The 23,919-nt window shown below is 49.8% G+C and overlaps 2 protein-coding genes and 1 non-coding gene across 4 annotated transcripts in view; 1 reads left to right on the forward strand and 2 right to left on the reverse strand.

Annotated features, from left to right (window-relative positions):
* Window positions 1–7,056, forward strand: part of PDE6A (phosphodiesterase 6A) — a 60,262-nt gene extending 53,206 nt beyond the window's left edge. The window contains exons 18-22 of the mRNA XM_045551398.1: window positions 5–68; window positions 364–438; window positions 2,091–2,174; window positions 3,934–4,081; window positions 5,537–7,056. Of these exons, the coding sequence (XP_045407354.1) occupies window positions 5–68; window positions 364–438; window positions 2,091–2,174; window positions 3,934–4,081; window positions 5,537–5,613 (448 nt within the window). The 3' untranslated portion in view covers window positions 5,614–7,056. The remainder of the gene's footprint in view (window positions 1–4; window positions 69–363; window positions 439–2,090; window positions 2,175–3,933; window positions 4,082–5,536) is intronic.
* Window positions 1,564–1,759, reverse strand: LOC123638942. The gene has a single exon (XR_006735524.1). It is a non-coding gene; the product is annotated as a U2 spliceosomal RNA (small nuclear RNA).
* A 2,820-nt stretch (window positions 7,057–9,876) lies between the features above and the next one.
* Window positions 9,877–23,919, reverse strand: part of PPARGC1B (PPARG coactivator 1 beta) — a 104,532-nt gene continuing 90,489 nt past the window's right edge. For both annotated transcript variants that reach the window (XM_045551399.1, XM_045551400.1), the window contains 4 exons: window positions 22,464–22,539; window positions 20,241–20,362; window positions 18,366–18,520; window positions 9,877–17,452 (listed from right to left, as the gene is read on the reverse strand). In XM_045551399.1, the coding sequence (XP_045407355.1) occupies window positions 17,352–17,452; window positions 18,366–18,520; window positions 20,241–20,362; window positions 22,464–22,539 (454 nt within the window). In that variant the 3' untranslated portion in view covers window positions 9,877–17,351. The remainder of the gene's footprint in view (window positions 17,453–18,365; window positions 18,521–20,240; window positions 20,363–22,463; window positions 22,540–23,919) is intronic.

The following is a 23,919-nucleotide window of genomic DNA, read 5'->3' on the forward strand; positions in this document are numbered from 1 at the left end:
ACAGGGCCATGATGATGACTGCCTGTGATCTCTCGGCCATCACCAAGCCCTGGGAGGTGCAGAGCAAGGTATGGACTCCTTCTGACCTGGGACGAGGGGATTCCAGTGCTGGTGGCAGCAGGTAACGAGGCTTGGACTCTCTCCATCCCGCGCCAGAGCCAACTCATCTTTGCTCCATCCTTCTCTGCCATAACATGGGAATCACTTTAGGGTCTCTCCAATGATGACCACAAAGTGGGGGTGGCAGGGCAGGGGTGCGTTTACCTTTTGTGCTGAGTTGACAATGCAAGTGGGGTGGGAGCAGGGGTAAGGGATTGGGCTGGGGCTTTGGCTTATGTGTGTGTGAGGGTCTGTCTGTTTCAGGTAGCTCTGCTGGTTGCTGCCGAATTCTGGGAACAGGGTGACCTGGAGCGCACGGTGCTGCAACAGAATCCCATTGTGAGTAGAGAGGGGACTTTGGCCTGGTGTCAGACATGTGTGATCTCATCCTGACCTAGAGATACAACCTTACCATAGAGATGACCTTTTCTCGATGCAGTGGCTCTCAAAGTGTGGTCCCTGGAGCACAACTTCATTATTTGAGAACATGTTAGAGATGCAGATTCATGGGCCTCACCCTAGACCTACCCATCCAGAAGTTCTGGGGGTGCACCCAGCAATGTGTGTTCTAGAAAGCCCTCTTAAAGTTTGAGAAATGTGTCCTGAGCTCGCTCAGCTACGTAGAGCTTGACAAGTAGACACCGAAACTTAGATTGCCCTTTTAGCTCTAACAGTCTGGGCATCCACCTCCCCTGCGCCTGGAAGGGAAGACCTTGCTCGCCACCCTGCACACCCATCAATGTCGAAAGTTAATTGGTCTGGGACCCTCAGCAGGCTTCCCACGGGGATGGGGAGAGCAGCTGGAAGGTTCCCAGAAGGCCCTGAGGGCAGAGCTGGGAAGGAGAGGTGGCTTTGGAGAGGATGGGTAAAAGAGGGAGACATTTTGGGGACAAACCATTGACATGGGGACAGGCTTAACCTGAGGGAGTGTGCTAAGGACAGGGGCCCATGGCAGGTGCAGGCAGGAGCCAAGGGAGCGTGGAACACTGGGAGCTGGAGGTCCTGTTGTGAACAGGAACAGTCGGCCCCTGGGATCCGTAGTTCTCTTTCTTTGTAACATTTTAAAATGCAGAGAGAATAGCCAGGGAGCTCTATGTGCCCATCTGTCGGAGCCAGCGATTAGCAGCAGTCTGCCATTCTTGTTTTATCTATTCTTGTCAATGCATTTATTTTTCTTTTGGCGGGAGTATTTTAAAGTAAATTCCAGACATTGTCATTTCTTCCATAAATACTTTAGTCTGTGTGTCTGTGAGATAAGAGCTTAGTGCAAACAAAAACATACACACAACTGCAATACCATTATCACACTCCCAAAATGAGTAATAATCCCTCAGTATCATCGAATCCGCAGTCTCTGTTCATTTTCCCTGATTGAGAAAAAGAATTCAGTTGATTGGTTCAAATCAGGATCCAATCAAGGAACACGCTGCCTCTGGTTTTGGTTTTTTTTTTCAATCTCCTGGTGGGAGGTGCCCCTCTCCTGGAGATACTACAATAGCAGGTCAATGCATGGAGCAGATGGAGCAAGCTCCTATTCCATGTCCCTGCTCCAAAAATCCATTTAATATATTGTCCTGAGGTAGAGGACGGATCCCATATTAAACTGATCGCAGGTACTAGACTACTACCCTTGATCTTAGCCAAAAGGCCAAGGAGCGATGCCTCTGGTTGTTAAGTCTCTTGTCTCTTTTGATCAGTAGTAGGTCCCCCTACCCACCTACCCTAGGCCTTTTTTTCTTTTGTATGCTATTTATTTGTTGAGGACAATGGGTCTTTTATTGTGTAGCTTCCCACATTCTGGATTTGGTTGATTGCACGCGGGAGATGTTAGTTAACATGTTCCTCTATTCCCCACATTTCCTGCAAACTGCTCTTTCAGATCTGGAAACTTGATGAGTCTACAGTTTGATTTTTGTAAGCAGGAATGCTGCATGGGTAGGGTGGGTTCCTCTTACCATGTGGTGCGGTTAACTCTTTCTCTCCCACGCCAGCCCATGATGGACAGGAACAAGGCAGATGAACTCCCTAAGCTTCAAGTCGGCTTCATTGACTTTGTTTGCACCTTCGTCTACAAGGTAGGCCCTTGGTTTCCTCAGACCCGACAAAACATCTTTAATAAACCCAGGATTCCCAAACAACATCAGAGATAACAAACCCGGGCAGGTGGCCGTGGGTGATACTTCACAAAGTGCTTCTCATCTCCAATGGCCTTTGGTTCTCAGGACAGCGAAGTGGGTCTTGGGTGATTGTAGCCCAGGCTAGAGCCTGGAGCTTGGAACATCCTAGTTGCTCAGTACATAGTCGTGGGACAAATGACTAAGCACGATGTCAGACAGGGGAAGGGGAAACACAGCAGACACGTGCCTTCCTAACTTCCCTGGCTCGTGGAAATGTGACAGGCCAAAGTAATTGTGAAAAGTCAGTCTGGAATCTCTCTCTGAGCTATTGTTCAAAGTTAAAGTTTCCCTCTTGAGACACCCATTGCTCCCAAATTCATGTTACCTGTGTCACCACCCACCTCTCATTTTTAATTTTTATTTTGGCCACGTTTCACATGAGAACACAAAAGTCAGAGATGAGAAGTGACAGGGCCATTGTCACCAGACTCAGCCAGGAGGCAGGATTAGAGCTGGGACCCCCGGTGCAGTGCTCTTCCTGCTGTGCGTGCTGCAGCCCTGCGGCTGGAAGTGCCGATGCTCCAGAGGGGACAAGAGCATCTCCGATATAACGCGGACTAGCTGGGGTCCTCTGGCCACCAGGGCAGAGTAGCTGGAGCGCGCCACTGTCATCAGTAATGCCATTAAATGAGGGAGACTGGACTAAGTGCTTTACTCACGTTATCACATCAACCCTTTGGGGGAGGCATCGTTACTGTCCTGATCTCATGGCTGAAGGTGAGATCTGGTAGTGACGCCCCCCTCGCACCTCCCAAGGTCACACAGCTTGTGGCAGAGCTGGGACCTGATCCCAGGCACAGTCAGCTCTGGCTGGACCTGTGCAGTCAGCCTTGGATTTGCTGTCCTTGCCTTGGGCAAATCTACCCCATCAATCTGCATCACGATGTCCTCACCTAAAATGTAGGAGGGATGACTCTTACTTTCCCACCTCCCAGGAATTTGGGCATCAGAAGAGATAAATTGCATCATAAACCGTGATGTGCTGTGCTCAAAGGCAGCCTTTAAGAATCATCTTCTCAACATGCCGACTTCACTCAGCAAATGCTTACTGAGTATCTCTGTGCCCCCGGCCCTGGGTCAGGTCAGGACCAGCCCAGTGAACGAGGCAGCTGATGTCCCTGCCCTCTCCAGGTTCTCAGCCTTGGGGGAGACAGGCAAAGGGAGTCATTGCAAGGGAGCAAGATGTGGTCAGAGAGGGGCTGTGGGAGCTTCCAGTAGGGACTACATTTACGTAGGGTCAGAAGAGGCTTCCCTGAGGAAGTGACCTGTAAGTGCAGGGCTCAGGGAAGGAGAGGGGAGGTTAGAGAGTTGCAGCAAAGAGAACAGAGAGCAGTTGAGTGAAGCCCACAGAGGGAGGATAGCTCTGGGAACTGAGAGATTTGGAAAGCCTGGGGGTTTCAACATGGTGAAGGGCAGGAGGGCACCAGGTCATGGAGGGGTTTGCACTTCGCCCTGAAGGACGCAGGGTGCTGCAGGAGAGTTTTAAGCAGGAGAGGGACAGCATTATGTGGACTGGAGGCCCTGCAGCATTGGCCTGCTACCTGCTTGCTACCCGCTGTGGTAGCTCATTCCAATGACGTTTCCAGCTGTGCCTCCCCCTGGAGCCCAGACCCCGGCACGGCCCCTGTGCCAGAGGCGCACACTCTCTCTCTTCCAGGAATTCTCCCGCTTCCACGAGGAGATCACCCCCATGTTGGACGGGATCACCAACAACCGCAAGGAGTGGAAGGCGCTTGCTGATGAGTACGAAGCCAAGGTGAAGGCGCTGGAGGAGGAGAAGCAGAAACAGCAGGCGAACAAGCCAGGTTTGTGGAAGGCAGGGAGTCCCGACCCCCACCCCTCACCATGTGTCTGGGCCTGGCCTCCTTGAGGCCTCCTGCTGACCGATTTCTGCCCCTATGAGGGCACTGAGGCTGGCAGGGGTGAAGTATCGTGGCCAAGTGACACAGTCAGTAGTGGCGGAGCCTGGCTCCCAAGACGGGGTGCTCTAGGCCTCCCCGCAAGTGCCCCCCAGCCAACATAGCACAGACTCTGATTCCAACACTCCCCACCCTGGTGCAGACTGGTGCAGAGGATAAAACCTGGAACTAGTGGTTGAAAGGAATTTTAGAGGCTGTATGTCCAGGCCTCTGTCTGATGTTTGAATCCTGTCTGTACCATCATGAGCCTTTACTTGCATACTACCAGTGACAGAGGGCTCATTACCTTGTTTGGCATCCTCATTCAGTACCACTATTAGGAAAGGTCTCCCTTTTTTTTTTTTTTTTTTTTTGAGACAGAGTCTCGCTCTATTGCCCAGGCTAGAGTGCCGTGGCGTCAGCCTAGCTCACAGCAACCTCAAACTCCTGGGCTCAAGCGATCCTTCTGCCTCAGCCTCCCAAGTAGCTGGGACTACAGACATGAGCCACCATGCCCGGCTAATTTTTTCTATATATATTTTAGTTGGCCAGATAATTTCTTTCTATTTTTAGTAGAGACGGGGGTCTCACTCTTGCTCAGGCTGGTCTCGAACTCCTGACCTCGAGCAATCCACCCGCCTCGGCCTCCCAGAGTGCCAGGATTACAGGCATGAGCCACCGCGCCCGGCCAGGTCTCCTTTGAACTCAAATTGTTCTCCTTGTTGAAGTTCCCACCTGGTGGCCATGGTTCTGCCTTCAGGAATCCAGTGGAATTTGTTCCGGCTCTTCCCTACTGACAGTACTGCCCCCTCCTTCAAGTCATTTCTTTTACTGGTTGTGTGCTGTTTCCTCATGGGACACAGCTTCTGGCCCCTGTCCTACCCTGCCTGCCCTGGTCTGCACACCCGTCCCTCTTCACACATGGCTCTTACCCGTGGACACTGGCAGGGACTCCTCTCTGCTCTGGGCAGTGTGGGGTGATTCTAAACGGGCAGCTGCAAAAAAACAAAACAAAACAAAAACCATTCAAAAACATTAGAACATGCGGAGAAAGGCAAAAATAAAAAATAAATACAAAAAATTAAATGAGCTGCTGCAAATGTAGGGCCACCACTTACAGACTCCCTGTGTCTCCCAGACATTGGTGCCGAGTGTGGGTTCTCATTTGTCCTGGTCCTTGTGCTGCTACTTTTCTTAGAAGAGAGAAATGCTGTCATTCTCCTGCGCCTCGTCTGCATGTGTGGTTATCTGTTGGCCCTCAGAAGCCTTTGAGTTTGCAACTGTTGGTCCAAACTAGGTCAAAGGGGAAGCCCTCTGCAGCCTCCTGTCACCTGGTGTGTTTTCTTTCCTGTCTGATCGCAGCAGCCGCAGGAAGTCAGCCCGGAGGGAGCCCCAACCCAGGGGGTGCGCCCGCTTCCAAGTCCTGCTGCATCCAGTAGCGTGACCGGGGACGGCCGGACACACGGCTCCACCCTTTCATGGGAGATTACCCAAGACAACGAAGAGCCACACACCTTCCGGAGAAGTAAAAGAGTTACAGGATTTGAAAGCGGATAGCAAATTTAGCTTACATCTTATCTGGTAGCTTTTGAACAATTCTTTTAGCCTTGAGGACTGTTTGTTGAGCTAAAACCAATATCCCAGCTTTCACAGACATCCGTTAAACATTGAATTAATGCCAGGTTCACCTGCTTGCTTAGGACGATTTTTGTTCTTATACTTTCATATTTTATAGGCACTTTCATTCTCAAAAGTAGAGAATTTTACACTGAATCCCCACATATAATTTCATTTCCTCCATTGCGTATCTTTAAAGAAATAAGGGCATTTCTTTTCTTTCTTTCTTTTTTAATGCTTATCCCAGCGCTGGAGGCATTTTCGAACATAAGCACACCATTATCACACGCAATAGATGCACACCCACCACCCAGTCGTGGTGTGTGCTGTGATAAGCGACACAGACCCCCACTTCAGTAAAGGACTCCGGGCGCCAGTAGCTGTGAGTGCTGTTGGCAGAGAGCCTTCAGTGTCAGCGCCTGCAGGGATTACTGCAGCCGCAGGGACACACCTTACCTTTCCCAGGGTGGCCCATAGCCAATGACTGATCCACGCCAGGTGGAAAGGCCCGGCCATCTTGGCCAGACACGGGACAACTCTGCAGGGCCATTCTAGCTCCAGGACTCCTCGTGGGGTCCACCAAGTCTGTTGCTGGCTCACATCACAGCTCAGCTCCCCCCTCTGCCCACCCCTACCTCCTTCCTTCCCCTTCCCCAGGCATGGGTCCCAGGGCACTCCTTAGTAAGCATCCTGCAGACTTAAATCATTATAGAGTCTGCTTTCTGCAGAACCCAACTTGGGATGCCAGCCCTTAACCAGCTTTCCCTCATTGTTACAAAAATGTCTTTAATAGTTGGTTTGCTTGAATCTGATTCAAACAAGTTTCACACGTTGAATTTAGTTGTGATGTTTCTTTTTATTCGTTTTTAGGAAAAAGGTGTACTTTTCTTTTCATGGGGAGCCAAAGAGATACTTTTATTCTTGGATTACCCACTGATTTCGAGGAGTATAAATTAAGGCAAATTATTCTCAACTGCAGGCGTTCTGTTTCAATTAACATATGTTCTGTTGGTTTAAAAACAGAACTTATTTCTTTAAAATCAGATCTAAGTATGCTCTGGTGAGTCTGCAGTGCCTGGCAGAGTGCCATTGACCTGATTAGTATTCACACTATTGTCACTGACGTTGCAAACAGCATAAATAAACCAAAAGTTGAAAATGACAATAACGTGCTTAAAAGTGTGCAGTAAATTTCTGCTACACTCGCCCAAACTTAATTTTTTTCCATTCTCTATTGTTTTCACCCCCCTTCAGTTTTATTGAGATATAATTGACAAATAAAAATTGCATCTATTTAAGGTGTACAGCATGATGTTTTGATATACATATGCATTGTGAAATGACTACTGCAAGCAAGCTAATTAACACACCCATTGCCTCGCAGTTACAGCTGCTAAGTTTCTAAGTCTCTTAATCTACAGCGGTGCCGCTGCTCCTTCCTTTTTTCTTTGCCAGTGACTTTTTGCCGAAACAGCAACAGCTGTCTCACATTCCGGATTTATCCGTTTCTTTGTGGCAGCGTATAACGCATTCTTCTGTCCCCTGTTCTCCCATCCATGAACATCAGCTCTAGAACTTTTCTTCCTCCCAAACGGGATGTTATGCAGAAGCTAATATATTGAAGCAGTTGCTTTGAGGAGGGGGAACCACATGATTTCCCCAAATGATAAACCACTGATCTACACTAATCTCCCTTTTTAGACAAACGAGGAAACTCAAGGCTGGTGAGGGGACAGGGCTGGGCCAAATACACAGCACGGTTCCCTGGCCTCCCTCCGGGAGATGCCCAGGGTCACAGAGGACACAGTGGACGGGGCACACACATCCCTGTGGCTCCCACAGCAGATCCGTCTGGGCTCCTGGCTCACAGGCCCTGCTCATATTTGCCGGTCATGATGTTACCAGGGCGCTCGGCTGGAACCTGAAGCTTTTAACGCCCAAGCTAGAATTACTGCGCTGCTGCAGCTGACACTCTGAGAGCATTGGCCTTTTAAGCAGAGGCATGTCCTACGCATATCACGTATGATGCTTACGTGGCTTGGTGGTGAGGAGAAGTGTCACCCAGGAACACAAGGGATTGAGGCTGCTGGTCCTGGCTCTGTCACTACATTTCTGCGTCCCCTTGGCAGGCTCCTTCTGTTTTGCTTCCCAACCTTCCCAATGTGTCAAAGGACAGTTGGAATCTCTGCCACGCCTCTCTCAGAGGGCTGTGGTGAGCACCAAATGAGAATCACAGCTGAAGTTGATAACGTGCTTATGATGTCCTAGGTACTGTGCTTGACCTAATTTCATCCTCACAACAACCCTATAGGGTAAGAAACTGTTACTAGCCCCATTATCACATGATGGAGAAGTGAATCAGAGATGTTAGGAGACCTGCCTAAGGACACCCAGCTGGTAAGTGGTGGAGTCATGACTCAAAGCTAAGCAGGCTGGCACCAGAACACCAGTTTGTAACCGTTTTCCCTGCACCACACTGCTTCTGCAAATTAGCTTTTTTAGAATATAAAGGACCTTTGAGTTCATCTAAGCAAATCATCTTAGACTTCCTTTTCCCTTTTTTTTTTTTTTGAGACAGTCTCGCTCTGTTGCCCGGGCTAGAGTGAGTACCGTGGCGTCAGCATAGCTCACAGCAACCTCAAACTCCTGGGCTTAAGCGATCCTACTGCCTCAGCCTCCCGAGTAGCTGTGACTACAGACATGCACCACCATGCCCGGCTAATTTTTTTTCTATATATATTTTTAGCTGTCCAGATAATTTCTATTTTTAGTAAAGACAGGGTCTCGCTCTTGCTCAGGCTGGTCTCGAACTCCTGACCTCGAGTGATCCTCCCACCTCAGCCTCCCAGAGTGCTAGGATTACAGGCGTGAGCCACCGCGCCCGGCCCATCTTAGACTTCCATCTTCAGGGAAGTCAGGGGCCGAAGAGGTGGTTTGTCCAAGTTCACACAATACAGAAGTGGCAGAGTTGGGTCCCAAATGCAGGCCTTAACTCCCTGAACCTGCCATTCTACTCCTGCACCATGGTGGGATCCACTCAGGGGTCGCTGCTTGATGGGGCTGGGCACCTTGCAGTGAATGGGGGGGGAGGCCTGTTCTGGATCTTACCACCTAACAAGGTGAGGGGCATCAGACACTGAGGAACCCTCGCTAAGGCCTCTGATCATGCCAGAGTGCCCTGCCCCTAAGTGGAAACATCCCCGTTCATTTTAATGGGGAAAATCATGACGTGTTCCCTTCCAACTGAAGAAATCCAAACAATTTTCCCAGATTGAGAAAATAAATCACCTGAACAATGAATGAGAATGTCTGTACGTGAGTTTATATATGTAATAAACAACAATTTGAAAACAGCTTGCCCATAACGTGAAATGTAATGGTTTATTGTGCCTGTTCTTGTTTGTACGTAATTCCCTTGCCCAGTGTTTCAACACTGTGGCCAGTGAGTGCCTTGCACTCAAACTGCACTTAAAGGTAAAGCAAAAAAACAGCTTTAGGGCAAAATAAAGGCTAAATCCTTTGAAACATGAGGAAATAACACACACGCACAGGACTGAGTCTTGGGAGATGCCACTTTCTCACCCCACTTGCTGGAAACATGCACACAAAGGAAAATGTTCCCAGTTCACCCAAATATGGCACACGATTCAGATCTGCTCTCTCAGATCCTCTGACCAGAAACCGCTTTGAAATTATAAATTGATGATTGCTTTGCCTGAAACCATAATGTCCAAATATCTCTTACAGCACATCTATTTAGTGTGCTCGGGTGAAAAAGCTGATATTACCAAAACAAGGAAGTCTTTGTTTAGAAAGGGGTATACCTTTATAAAGTCATGGCAAAAAGTTGTTAATAAACAGCTGTGACGTGAGATGAGTTGGAATGGTTATTAGTAACCTTGAAAAGTATTGCGAAGGAGGGAAAAGTAAACTAAGAGAGTTTTAGGGAGGAGGGGGAGGGTGGGCACACCTTGACTGGGGTCCTGTCTGAGAAACTGACACTGAAACTGGGATCTCCTCCCCACTGGGTGGCCGGTGTCCCTCAGTGAGCTCGCAGGACCAATAAAGACACACCTGGGCAGGGCTGTGGGCGGTATTTTCTTTTTAATCTCCATAGTGTATTTGTTAAGTTTATTTATAAGCAGATCACTTCACTATTTACAGTACATGAGCTTAGAGATTCTACAGTTTTTGTGATGTAAACAATAACTCCGCAGTGGGAGTTTGAGAAAAGAAGCCAGTTCTGAAGTATTTACAGACGTTAAAATAGAACTTTATACTCACAGAATAATAATACATAGAGCAATTTGGTTAAATTATCTATGAAACTATAGAATCTGACAATGTACAAATACAGGAAAACATTTTCTCATTTAGAAGGTAAGACAGATAAATCACACCAGAAATAAAACAGGGACGATGACAACCACAATAATTAAAAGCAAAGAAGTTTTCTTCCTTGCCTCTTACAGATAAAGTATTTATATAAATAAGGACACAACCCAACAAAATGGAAAAAATATATAAAAATCCTCTACCAATTAAAAAAAATAGCAAAACTAAAAACTCGATTCTCAATCATTAGCAGTGTCCTTTAAAAAATTAAAATTTAGCTTTCTATTATAAATAACAAAGCAGATGTGTCCCTCTGTGTAGGTGAAATTCTTGCACCTTTCTCAAGAAATGCATCAATGTAATTCCACATACACACACACGCACACATGCAGACACACGTGTGTGCACACGCACACACACCCACACCCACACACGACACAAACACAGCCTTACACTCACACACCCCAGGCTGTAGTTACCTTATTGAGCTTCCTCATAAATAATGCCCCCTACGGTAGTACCCCTGGGGATGACAAAACCTCACAAGTTTAGCCATTCCCTGGTTTGACCCTGTCTCAGAGCCAGGGAAAGCCCCGGCTATTGCTCAGAATTCTCTAGGCTGCATGGTCACACCAAGAGAAAAGGATTTGAGTCCAAGATTTGGAAATGCTGGAAGGGACCGTAGGGACCACCTTGCCCAGTCGATTAAGGCTAGCTACAGACACCTTCTCTAGAGACCTGGGGTTGGGGAGAGGGATCTTGTGTTGGTTTCAACATTAGCAGCTGCCTCTGGCAGAAGCAGGTGCTCCAAGCCAATGCTAAGAACATGGCACAGGAGGTGAGGGCGGTGGGTGTGAATTTCCAGAGCAGACTGCACTAGGCTGGACTTCCGGATGGCCGTCTTCCCCAGAAGCCATCTGGAAATCCAAGCGGCCCACGTCTCTGTTCCACGCACCACCCTGACCACGCTTCCCTCGAGATTTCCAACCTGTTTCCATCAGAATCGGAATATCCTTCAAGAAACAAAGTTGGGAATAGATTATGACTTTTTATTCCTAACACAAAAGCATCTGACAAGATTTTAAAATACAAAATACAACACCAAAAAAATCAAACAAAAAACCCTATGTGGCTATTCGGTGGACCACATCAAAGGTCATGGCTAGGCCCCCCGCCCCAGAATCCTTACAGCCAACCTCTTCGTGTGTCCCGAGGGTGTAACGCAGGCCACCTGGCAGAGGTTCACCTAACAAGGGCAGCCGCCGGGCCGCCAGTATTGCAGTTACAGTAAACCCCTCCCGGGCACCTGGACGCAGGGTCCGCTCCAGTCTCCTCTGCCCACAGGGGAGCTAGCGCACCTCTCCGTCTGCGCGAGAGCCTACGGAGTGGCTGCTTCTGGAGTCTTTCGACCCTAGCGTCACGCTGGGCTCTGAACACACAGACAGTTCGTCCGTGCCATTACATTTCATTCCATCCCCAAAGTGTTGGACAGCAAGGTGGCCATAAAGATGTATTTGCCTTCCATCTGGGGAGCTGGTGGATACAGTCCTGGCCACTAGATGGCGACCACATGTTGATAAGGCAAAGTGCTGAGGTGGAAACTGACCAATCCCCTCCACAAGTAACCCATAAGCGAGGCTGGTAAAGTGAAAAAGGAAGCTTTTTAAAGCTTCCTCGGAGAATCCTTTGACAAAAAAATATAGCAAAGAGGGGGTTCTATATAAACACCCCTTTGAGGAGGAGTTGTTGCACAGCCCGGGACTGACCACCTGCAAAACCTTATTTTCCAAGCCCCAAATTCAGGCAGTTGGATTTTTGTACTCCTTCCGGCTGTGCAGGGCATTCTAATGAAGGAGAATGTCTGAAAATCTGTCCCCCAAATCCCGAAGCCTCAATCACTGCTGCTATACCATTAAAGAAACAAAAAAACAAAAGCTGCCCTAAACATATGCAGTGTGATCGATGCCTCCTGTCGCCCCATATGTTTTACAATCATTTGAAAGAAATGTGTGAAAAAGTGCCTATGTTAAGCTGTTTGGAAAAAACAAGTGTATTGCTAGTATTGTCTGAGAACCAGAGAGAAACAGCCGAGTGGTCACAACATTCAGATTAAAAGCTGTTCGGTGGGGACAATGACAAGGCTAATGTGAGACTGATTCCACATCGCCACGTAGCCAACCCGGGGGTTTAATTCCTCACCATCCCCACTAGGAACTATGGCTTAGATCTGTCCTGGGGAGCTGGCCTCCTCATATAAGGCAACTCAGTAAGGACCGTGTGGGATTGAACCTGTGGCTGGTTGGTTCTTGCAGAGAAACCTCACCCTGAACAAGAGCTGGGCACAGCCAGAGCATGAATCTGGTTGCACAGGGGAGTGATGGATTCCCACACCCCAGGGTGGGATTCCAGGCCTCTCACAGGTGACAGGGACTTCAGTGCTCATAGTCAACATTCTCACTGGATAGATGAGAAAACGGGCCCAAGGTCACGCAGGAAGTAAGGAACATTGGCGTTTCTCACACTGAGATGGCTTATAGTTAAATGATTTACTCCACAAACCCCTTTCACTCGGCTGGGCTGTTTTTGTCTTTCTATAATACGAAAGTAGGTACCAAGATCCAAACCCGTGGCTCCCTGTTTCTAGGGCTCCTGACAAGGAGGCCAGCCAAGGGCTGGCCCTGGCATCGGCTCTCCTGCGGCTGATGTCTCGGAAGGCATCTCTGCCCCCTCCTCCCTCACAGCCCCCCATTTCCCGGCCTCCTGTTCCAATCCCTAGGAGAGCACCTCACACAGCCCAAAGAGATCCATATTTTCCAGTGCAGAAACATGGAGCCAGGCTAAGTGTTGTGGGTTTTCTCCAAGTACTTTTATTGGTTCATCAAAGTTAGCCTCTACCTACTTCCTAGGCGTCCCACAGCCGGCCCCTGGGGGCTCCCCCAACCCATGTCTGTTCTGGGACAAAGACATCTCTGTGCATGTGAGTTTCTAGCTCCCGAGCTCTCTCTCCATTTACCCTGTACCTCCAGAGTCGCAAGCAGCCCTGGAACCATCTGTGTGTGCAAATGCTTCAGGGACTTGGGGACCAGCTTTAACATATTGCACATAGTACGAATCGGTTTCCTTCTGCTCCAATGGGAAGGGGTGAGGGTCCCTCTTCTTTGGCCAGTGAAACCATTAGGTTCACTTTCTTTGCTATTGCACATCCAATTTCTCTCCTTGATCATATCTGATGGTGGGATGTAGGGTTCCCCCAAACTGAGGGCAGCTGCTAAATCTCATATGCTAAGAAAAATACCGTAATGTTGACATCAGTGAGTCAGATCAACACATGCTCTAAGTTCATTCTGTTTCACAGTTGGGATGACCCATCTCTCAAACCACAGGCTCAGCTGAGATTTCAACTGAACTCAAGGCCTAGGATGGGCCATGAACTGAGCTGTCCATGTAGAAGGACTGGGCTTGCCCTCCCCAGCCCCTCCACAGTGGCCCTGGCAGGCATATTGCACATGTCTAGAAAAACTAACAAGCACAGGTTTTAGGCAATGAAAGATGTCTTATTGCATCTCTTCCCATGTCAGGACTTGAGGACTGAGTCTTTACAACTCAGAGCGTTTCTCCCTTCCTCCTCCAGCCCCCAAAGCCCTGCCTTTTTTCTGGGCACATACGACACTCAGTGCTGCGAGATCTCAAGGCAGATGCAGACCCAACCAGTGCTTTTTGACTCAAAGCCATTCTCTGGTTGGGGGGCCAAGGTGTGAGGGGGGGAAGAGGGTGGGGGGTCTTAGCTGCACTCCATCCACTCGTATTCTTTACCTCTTTGATGCATTTTCCTTCAGTAACCAGAGCCCCCGAGAGTGAGGATTCTGATTCAGCCTTGTACAGACTGAAGAAGGAGATGGAAGAATTCCACTTAGTGTTTGGATCAGACATTTTTGGAAAACACCAGCACGGCACAGAGATGGACAGCACGACCTGCCCCACGAGGGCGGCTATTGACACAGTCTACAGTAAGCTTGTAGGGTGATCACATGTAAACATCATTGAGAGCAAACACTAGGACAGAGCTACAACGAGATGGTTGCCAATGGCAGCTGCTCCCTCTGGGTTACTCCTTAATTTGGTGGGAAAGAGACAAAGGTTGACTAGTTTTGCTGGAGAGACCTCGGAGTTTCCTTGGTAAATAATCACAGCACCGAATGAGTCCTTCCGGATAGAGGTTGTCTGCAGGGTTGGTCAATTTGAGAACTTATAGCCTTTTATGTATGGGATGGCAAACAGAGACTACTTGGTGCCCTTGGCAGGCAGTGTCCCTCATTCGTGGCCACCAGCTCTAACATTAGGCATGTCACGACCCAATGCCACACTCACATCTCTGCTCTGCTCAAGGGCCAACACCTAAGTAACTTCAAGTGCCCTGGATTAATCTGATGTGAAAGGGCAGCTTCAACTGACCCCAAAGGGGGGCGAGAGACTCATCCTTCACTAAAAATCTGTATTTCTTTACCCTGAAGGACCACCAACCGGCTCAAGGCAGACCCTCTGGCCAAATGCAATCAAGCAAAGAGGAGGGGCTTAGAGACATATCATCTAACTCCCTCCAGCACACTGAGGCCAGGCAGGTGAAGGGACTTTAATTCTTGGTGAAGTCGGGACTCCTCCCAGCTCTCCAGACTCTGCATCTAGTGCTCTCTCCTACTGGCTTCCGCAAGGTAAAATCTTTGTTTTCTTCTTGATGCAAATCATGACTTCGTGATTTAAATTCGACTCCATTCCATAACTGTTTATTGTGTCCCTACTATGTGCTAGGCAGTGAATAGCTACAAAGGAATTCTGAACCAACAGGTCTGTGCTGTGCAAAGTTTCATTTTTGGTCCATCCTCATAAGCCCTGCCTTCCCCTAATATGTTCCTGTCTGCTATTCCACTACCCGCCACCACCACCCTGCCCTACCCAAGTGCAGTTGTGTGTCACAGTAGTATTAGGGGTCTTGTGCCAAGGAATGGCTTTAGGAGAGTTTTCTCTCATGGATCAGGACATGAAAGACAAGGATGGGCCAGCAGGAAACCCAGCCAGCATATGTTTCTATGTGATTGACAGAAATCTTCCAAAGATTAGGCCAGCACGTCAAAGAGATTAAACTCTGATCAATTAGTAATGGCTTCCCAGAGCACTGTATTAAGGATTCTTATCCAGGCTCAAAGAACATGAGTGCTGTGATTGATTAGTTATGTCTGCATTGGCCTGGAGACGTGGGAATAGTAGTAGCACATGTGCTGTGTATTTGCCAACTTGAGCCAGATACCACCTTAGCAGAAGCTAAGACTGCTGGAACTTGCCTAATTCTCCCCTTCAGTCCATTTCATGGAAAAGGGTCCAGAGAGGTCAATGGACTTGACACACAGGAGCTCAAATTCCCTATCCCTGCTAACGCCTGTCTCCCCTATCCTTATCCACGGGCTGGGAGTATGCTCACCACCCAGGACGAGATCGTGGGCTCAGATTACCTACCGAGGTATTTGATAATCTTAAAAAATAAAATCAACTACCAATTCTCAAAGGACTAAGCTTGGCATTAGCAAAAAATTCAATTAGCTTGTTTAGTTTAATGAGTCACCTTCAATTTTTTTAAAGCAATGGGACTTTTTTTTTTTTTAAATACAAAAATTTCCCAAGAAACCCTGATGTATGAAAGAGATCAGGAGAAACTGCTCTGCCTGAAGCAGAGGCAATGCACTCATACCCTGCCTGGCCACGCTCTCCCTCATGAATGGCCCCCAAGGCACCTGCAGAACATCAAGCTGGACATAGCTTTGACATTACTGAAGAACATAAGGTTTAAAGTAAAGCCCGATTAGAATGTTTTCTAAGCTGGAGGGAGCTAGGAGATTGTCTTATCCATCCCTGACCCTCACGTCCTCCTCCTGGCTCCCCCTGCCCCACGCCACCAAAACAACTTTCCAGACGAGGAAAAGCTTAAGACAAGGGACTAGCTGAAGGGAGTGGGATGGCTTGGGAGTTGGCCCCCCCAAAACAATTGCTCCCAGACCTGTCTGTACCACTGCCAGGAGGTCACTGAAGCTGTGATGGTGTGTCCACAGGCAGAGGCAAACTGCAGGACCATCCGGGATTAAAGCTGACGGCACACCAAGACGCAGGCCACAGCTTGAATTCACCTGATGCTGGTGAGTCAACTGCCGACTTAACCCCTGAAATGGGCCCTCAGGCTACTAGTCTGGTGCCCAATGTAGCCAAACTCACCTCCACCAGTCCCTGAAACTTTGCATCTTTACCCCAGCTACTGCAGAAGCATGGGACCAGGAATCACAAGGCCTGGTCTGGGTCACCGCTCTGCCTTCTCACTGGCTATGGGACCTTGCTCAAGTCATTTTGCCTCTCGGGTCATGACCAGCCTCACCCGGAAAACGGGAGCAATACAGCTCACCCCACCTACCTTCCAAGGTATCTGAGGGTCTGCACACTGATAGACGGGCACCCACTCTATGCGTGAGCTGGACTAGCTCAATACAAGACGGGGTAGGGCTTGACAGAAATGGCTTGGAAACCTCTCTCCACGGCTCTTCATTGTGGCTGCAGGCCATGCTTTCCCGGGGACCAGCCTACCGGCCACCCAGCACCTCGAGGGCAATCTGGCAAGGGGAGCAGAGCAGCTCAGTGGCAAACACCTCATGCCAGTGCATAGTTAAAAAATCAAGGAAGCGATACAATAATCCCAGGCACAGTACATCTGAGCCATAAATACATTATTTTAAGGATATACTTTTTTTTTCTTCAATTAAAAATGAGTTTATAATCCTGATTCTATTCACAAGTAACGAGTTCATCATCACACACTACAGACAAGAAATGGTATGGGGAACACAGCTGCGAGTCTACGAGAGGAAGGCCGTCGGGACGGCGGGGGCAATGGGTGACCGACCAGCACTTCAAGGCGCACCCGGGACAACCCGTTGGAAGCGCAGACACTAATGTGGCAGTGGAACGTCAACACCATGGAAACTCACAGACAGAAGCAGCTTTGTTCAATGTAAACATTGATTTTTTTTTTTAAAAGGACAGTAGTTTCAAGTCTCTCTCTCACGTGTGTTCTGTCTCATGCGCGCTCGCTCTCTCTCCTTCTCAGATACTTGATTTCTTTGAAAACGTAAACATATTGGAAGGGCCTTGTCTGAGGTATTGAGGTATTCCTCGAGGGTTAAGGCTGTTATCAATGCAGGCTCTGCTGGGCCTCTTTCAGCAAGCTGTCGAAATCCATGGCTTCGTACTTGCTCTTTCCTGACGCAGGAAGGGCCTCGTCTGAATTGGAATCTGCGTGTGAAGGGGGAGAAGTCAGTGAGGGCGGAAGGCAGCCAGCAGCGTAGAAAGGCCAATCGCAAGATCTGCCACTAAGGGTCACCCTGTGGAGTGTTGTGGCCCAAGGTCTTGGGGGGTAGGCATGAGCACTGACTGACCTGTAACCACAGACTGCCATCCCGTTGTGACATCTTGGCCACGTTGACAGCATCTTGGGGCTTTGGCTGCCCTGTCTTGTAGAGCTGGGGAGCTGAACCAGAGCACTCCAGAGCGCCTGTCCAGCCCCGACACTGTGATTCTACTTCCCCTAACAGCTTCTCGCTCATTAGTAACCTGGTGCAGGGTCCTGTAACTGGATAGGTCGCCAGGTGGCACACCGCCTGGCCTAGAACCCATCTAGGTCCCTGACATAGCTCTGTCCTGTGAAGGCTGCACTGGACTCTCCCCTATAAATAACGCTTTCCTACATCTTTGTCCTTCATCACTATCTTGTCCCCAGATGGCAAGATCATGATGATGGCCTGGTTTCACTGTAGTCCATTAATGGACAAAGCGGCTGCCTTGTCAGGGGTCACCATGGAATGCCCCAAGGAGGCAGGGCAGCAGCTGGCCCTGTGAGACCAAAGAGACAGTGGCCACAGTTCTACCGGCTGGCTGTGTACACAGGGTCAAACCTTCCTAGAGGCCATGGGAGGCTCGACTCTCTTTCGTTCCAGTCATAGGACAAGACAGGATGGACCAGAGACCAGAAGAAAAACAAGATGGTAGCCTTCAGGGAAAGGGGCTGCTGAGTCACACCAATCAGCACACTGGGGGCTCGGGTATGGGAACTGTGTCTGGAGGGGCTTTAGGGCAGTGTTTCATTCAAGGAGTCGCTATCCCTCGTGCTCTGGGTCTCACTGATGGTCGCTGGGCCTTGGGGACTTACCGTAGTCAGTGAACCTGGGCCAGCGGAAGTGCCGGAGCCCTCCGGAGCTCAGCTGGAAGGCGGGCTCGTTGCGCTTCCTCAGGGCAGCGCCCTTCCTCAGAGAGAGGGCTGCGTGCTCGGAACACCGGTAGGTGATGAAGCCGTACTTCTCACCTCTGGGGGACAGGACAAGGGAAGCATGTTACTGGACCTGCTTGGTGAATACTGTCAGGCCACCCGTTACTAGATGAGGCGCAGAACACCATAAGGATTCGGTACCCATGTCACGTGGCCACCTAAATAGAGATGATGCTGATCGCTGGCTGAGCTCCGCAATACAATCCTAAGAAGGGCAGCTGACTTGCTGAATGTGTGCCAGCTGCTGGCCACCACAGCTGGTCTCACGTGCTCCTTGGATGACCCTGTGAGGCAGGTACTGCTGTTATCCCCACCTCACGGATGAGGAAGCAGGCTCCGTGGAGTCCAGTAATTTACCCAAATGCAGTGGTAGAGCAGGGATTCGAACCCAGGCCCTCTTGACATTAAAGTCAGTGCCCTTAAAAACCTCTGCTTCCCCCATTATTCCCATTTCCCTGGACTCGCCATTCCCACCCCTGCAACTATACCACTCTCTGTATCCTTCAAAGCTGGGCTCAGCCATCACTTCCTTGGCTGCTAACTTGGCTGTCACCTCCCCTAACACGGCTGGTATCATCCTTCAGGGTAGATATCTATCATGTCTGCCTGCTCAGCATCTACTCCCTTTCCTCTGACAGCAGCACTGTGTGGTCAACCAGCCTCGGGATGCCAGGGTAAGTCACATGATGACAGCCATCCCCGGACACAGTAGTTTGTTCAAGGATGAGCCTGTCACCCAAAGCTGAACCCTAAAGAATTCATCCCAGGTCTTTGCTGGAGCCATGCAGGTGACTCCTGCTTCCCCCGGGGTTGGTCTCTAAGCTGGTGGGAGGGAGGCTTGGAGCTAGAGGCAGCCACTTTGCAACCAGGAGGAAAGTCTGCGTAAGGACTTAAAGTCAGTTCTACCTTAACTTTTCACTCTTACGAACAAGAAAATAGGTTGTAGTGAGCTACCATATTCCAGCCTCAGTGACAGAGAGAGACCTTGACTCAAAAAAAAAAAAAAAAAAAGAATGAAAGAAAGATTCTGTGGATATATACCCATAAGTGGAAATGCTAGATCATATTGTAGTTCTATGTTTGATTCTTTGAGGAACTACGATATTGTTTTCCATATCATTTGCATCATATTACATTCTCATCAACACTATATACAAAGGTTCCGATTTCTCCACATCCTCCCAAGCATTTACTTTCTGTTTTTTTTTGACAGTCGCCTTTCTAATAGGTAAGAAATATGTAATAACTCTTACATAGAAACTATTTTCTTGCTGAAGCTTTTTATTATTATTATTAAATTAGAATTAAAAAACCCTAGTAACTTAGTTTGCAGATATAATGGGAGTTAATTTAGAAATATTTCAAAACTGACAAAGTTTTGACACCTACATTGTGCATTCATAGGCAACCTGTTCTTTTTGCGGATCCCCTGACAGATGAAACGCTGCTTTTCCCGGTGAGTGAGGAGAACCTAGGGCTGTCAGCAAGACAGAAGGCTGGGGACTTGCTGCTGCAGAGGGAGGGTGGGATGTGAGTGGTACGGAGCTTGTAGAACAATCGGGCCCCAATGCAAGCAGGTCTTCTAGCTGCCAGCAGCTGTTTGCTGGCCTGCACTGTCTCTAGGGCAAAGGCCCCGAAGCAGACGTGCCGGCTCCAGTTCCTGCTCTGCCACAAACTAGCTGCTAAGTTAACTTCTCTCCAGCCCTGGACTGGAACCCTCCCCGCTCCTCACATGTGCCATGGCTCGACTTGACTCACCTCTTACTTCTCGTAAGCACCTGGCACTCTACGATCTCGCCAAACACTTCGAAGCGCCTCTTCAGCTCTCGGGAGCTCATGTCGCTGGAGAGATTTCGAACGTACACCACACGGCCTTCGCCCTGCCGGAGAAGGACACAGAGAAAGAGAACCAGTCATCGCCTGGCTTCCTGGGCCTCTGGTGGTGGGCACTGGTGGAGTTTTCCCCCAGTTCATGATGCCTGAGCAAGCAACACCAGCTGGACTCAAAGAGAGGACGGTGACAATCTCTACGCCAGAGGACCTGCCCTTGTTGGAGGACGGGGCCTGCAAGTGTTGGATGGGCAAGTGGCTCCAAAGGAAGCAGCTGCTTACATGGAGGGAATGAGCAGAGCTGGGCTGAGGGACAGGGACTTATCACCATTAACATAACTGCACACTCAGTAGCTTCCGGACTGTTGTGAGTCTGAGGAGGGCAGGTGCTGAGCACGGTAACGGGGCATTGGGAGTCGGGGGAGTTGCAAGGAGAGGTAAGGAGACAGGAGCATCAGGGCTATTGGAGCCACCAATACCTTTGGTTTTCCCTGGGCAAAGTGGCTGAAGCCACAGTGTAGACGCTGTGACCAAGAAGTCGCCTGTGGGAGAGCCTGATGCTAGGCCAGCAGACACCTGAAACAGGCCGGCAGAGGGAGGGGATGCGGGAAAGCCCAGGCTAGAATGTTTCCTCCTCTCCTTTCAGATCTGTGATTTGGTCGAGTTGAAGCCACTGCTACTGGAAGAGTCACTATGACCTGCTGGAGAAGTCCAGCTTTGCTCCTGGAGACCTGTGCTCCCCTGGGCAAAACCGACAGTTTCTGGTTCAGACAGGCTTTTTCTGGGAACAGGTAACAGCCAGTGATTCTCCAGCCATCCCACCCACATACCATACGTGGCAAGGAAGAAACCCCAGGCCCGAGGTCCGCAAGCAAGGTCACGGGAATCGTTCATCCCACGCTGTAACACGTCTAGGTTCAGCTCAGTAGAGAAACCCCCTCCTCCCGGCCTCCTTGCAGCTTCTTGAATTCATATAGCTGTTCCCTGCCACCGCCCTAAACACTCGTGCCCCCAAGTCTTTGCTGGGTTGCTCCTTTTCATCCCTTAGGGCCCAGCTCCTTGGAGATGCCCTTCCCTGACCACCTACATAAGCACATCCTCCCCAGCCGTCCTAACACGGCTGTTTATTTCAGATATTTCAGTCATGACATCATTAATTTCACGGTGCTCATCCTGCTCTGTAATTACACTGTTTACTCCTTTGTTTACGAGTCTTCTCTCCCTTCTGCCCAACCACAAGAGTGGGGACCTCGTCTGTCTTGTTCACTGCTGTCACCTAAAGCCTAGGACAGAGCTGGGCTTGTAACTGCTGAACGATCACTCAGGGACTCCAAGAAGATGCTCCGCGTGTAGCCTGTATTAAGTACCTGCTTGCAGACAGCTGCGCACCTCTGGGGTATGCACACGTCCTGTGTACCCCACTCCTCAAAGCACCATGTCATGGGGGACAACCCCGTGGGAGTCTGTTTGTCTGAGTTCCTTTCCCTCCTCTCTGGTAACATGGCATAGCCGGCCGGCTCCAGCTCCCCACGGCAGGCTCCTGATGTATTTTCTCTGTCGGGGGCTTTGCAGTGGGTTCGCCAGGCAAACCCACAAGGCCAGGCAGGGCCTGTGGACTAACTCTTGCAGAGGATCAGGGAGGTAGATGGGGAGGAAGGGACAGGCTCTCTTGGTCCCTTAGCCCTGATCGGGTTGGGGGAAGCCACAGCAATTACAGGCCCAAACTCTCTTATGTACAGATGAGTAAAGCAAGGCTCAGGGAAGCTGGGGGACCCGCCCAAGGTCACACAGAAGGTGGTGGCAGGGCTGGCTTACGACCTGGTCAGCCTGGCTCTGCTCCCCCCACCACAACCTGCCCTCTTGGCCCTCTGAAGGTCCCAGGTGCTGAGCCTCAAATCACCCCCTATTGCAGGCCTCACGGCCAGTCTCTTGGCTGGACTTCACATGCTGTCACCTTTGATGCCCTTTGGGGACCCTCGTGCTTTTCTAATGAGAGAAATAAAATTGTCTTCTGCAGGCCACAATCTCTTCTTCCCCAGCCAGGGGCTGAAGGCTGAGGGGCTCACCAGCCAGCCTCAAAGGGCTTTGGGTCCATGAAGCCCCCACCCTTCCTCCTTGTCCCCGCTCGCTCCGGGGCCCCAGGTCACTTACAATGGCCTTTTCCCGCCGCTTCCTGGCATGCCGGACGCTTGGCGTTCTGTCTGAACACGGCCCTCTGCTCTCACATCTGTCGGTGAACAAGCAAAGCAAAGGCACTCACTCTCAGGAGGGCCCACGGGGCAGGGGGACGTGCTCCAGGAGGCAAGGATGCTGCTGTGGGGCTCATTCCAGAGGGCACATGTGTCCAAACTCGCGCCTGCAGAAACCCAGCTTCCCTTCAGCAAGGATGGCCCGGGGCTGAGTGTGGGTCTGAACATTTGGACACGTGCCTTCTGCCAGCTTCCGGGGCCACCTCACTGGGAGCCACTGTGTTGCTAATTATAACCCACCCTTCTGAGCCTTGTCTACGCCGTCAGGGCTAGGACAGCCCTTTTGCTTCATTACCTTATTTGACCTGATGTAAAAACCCTAACAGGCCTTATGTTTCCCAGTTTTCCAGATAAAAAGTCTGAGGCTCGGGTTTGAGATGGGATTTGCCTAAAGCTAGAAGGTAGAGAAGTCAGAGCTAGAAGCAAGTCTTCTGATTCTATAACTACTGCTCTCTCTATAGGTTTGTGCCTCGGCCAAGCAACAGCCCCCTGCCCACAACAGCCCCCCACTTCCGGTCCGGCTATCGGGCTAATTAGTCCGCAGAGCCCACGCAGGCTCCTGGGCGCCGCACGCCTGCAGCCTTCCTCTCCCGTCTGCACACTGCCCTTGATCCTCCAGTCCGAGTCCTTGAGAAACAAGGCCCAGAGGACAAGAACACGGGCCCATGAGTCAGACAGCCTGTGTGTGGACCCCGCTCTACCGCCTCCCTGCTGGGTGACCCTGGGCCAGGTACAGAAGCCCTCTCAGCTTCAGTTCTTCTTCTACAAAACAGGAATAACCAATTGTGCCCTCCTCCTTGGGCACTTGTGAGGATTAAATTTAAAAATGCATGTAAACCCTTAGCCCGGGAACTGCTCAATAAACGTTTGCTCTATTTTTCCATTTAACCTCTCTGAGCCTCAGCTTCCGCATCTATAAAACGGGGATAAGAAGCAGACACACCTTCTAAGTCCATCTGTGAAGCTCAAACAGGGTAACAGAAGTGGGTGTGACTTGCAAACTTTAAAGTGCTATATAATTATAGCTATATAATCTCATCCCTTTGCAACTGCATTGGTAGGCCGTCCCCACCTGAAGAGCTGAGTGTGACTGGAAGGCACTATGGAGTTTAGGGTTTGTGTTGTTAAACTGGCTCAAAGTGCTTCCTGTGGATAGATGTTTGGTAGTGGAAGCGCCGGTCAGGGAGAAGGCTGGTTACTAGTTTACCAGGCATACCAGGTGCCAAACTCGGCAAGAACCCAGTTAACCAATTAACTTTCTCCAGTGAGCAGAAAGAGCCAGCCTTGCACCTGGCCCAAAGGTGAGAAGAGGAAAAGGAGAATCCATGTGGGTTTCTAGAGAGGTTGTCAACTGTCCC

The sequence above is a fragment of the Lemur catta genome, chromosome 5 (genome assembly GCF_020740605.2).
Source record: "Lemur catta isolate mLemCat1 chromosome 5, mLemCat1.pri, whole genome shotgun sequence".
NCBI classification, from domain to species: domain Eukaryota; kingdom Metazoa; phylum Chordata; class Mammalia; order Primates; family Lemuridae; genus Lemur; species Lemur catta.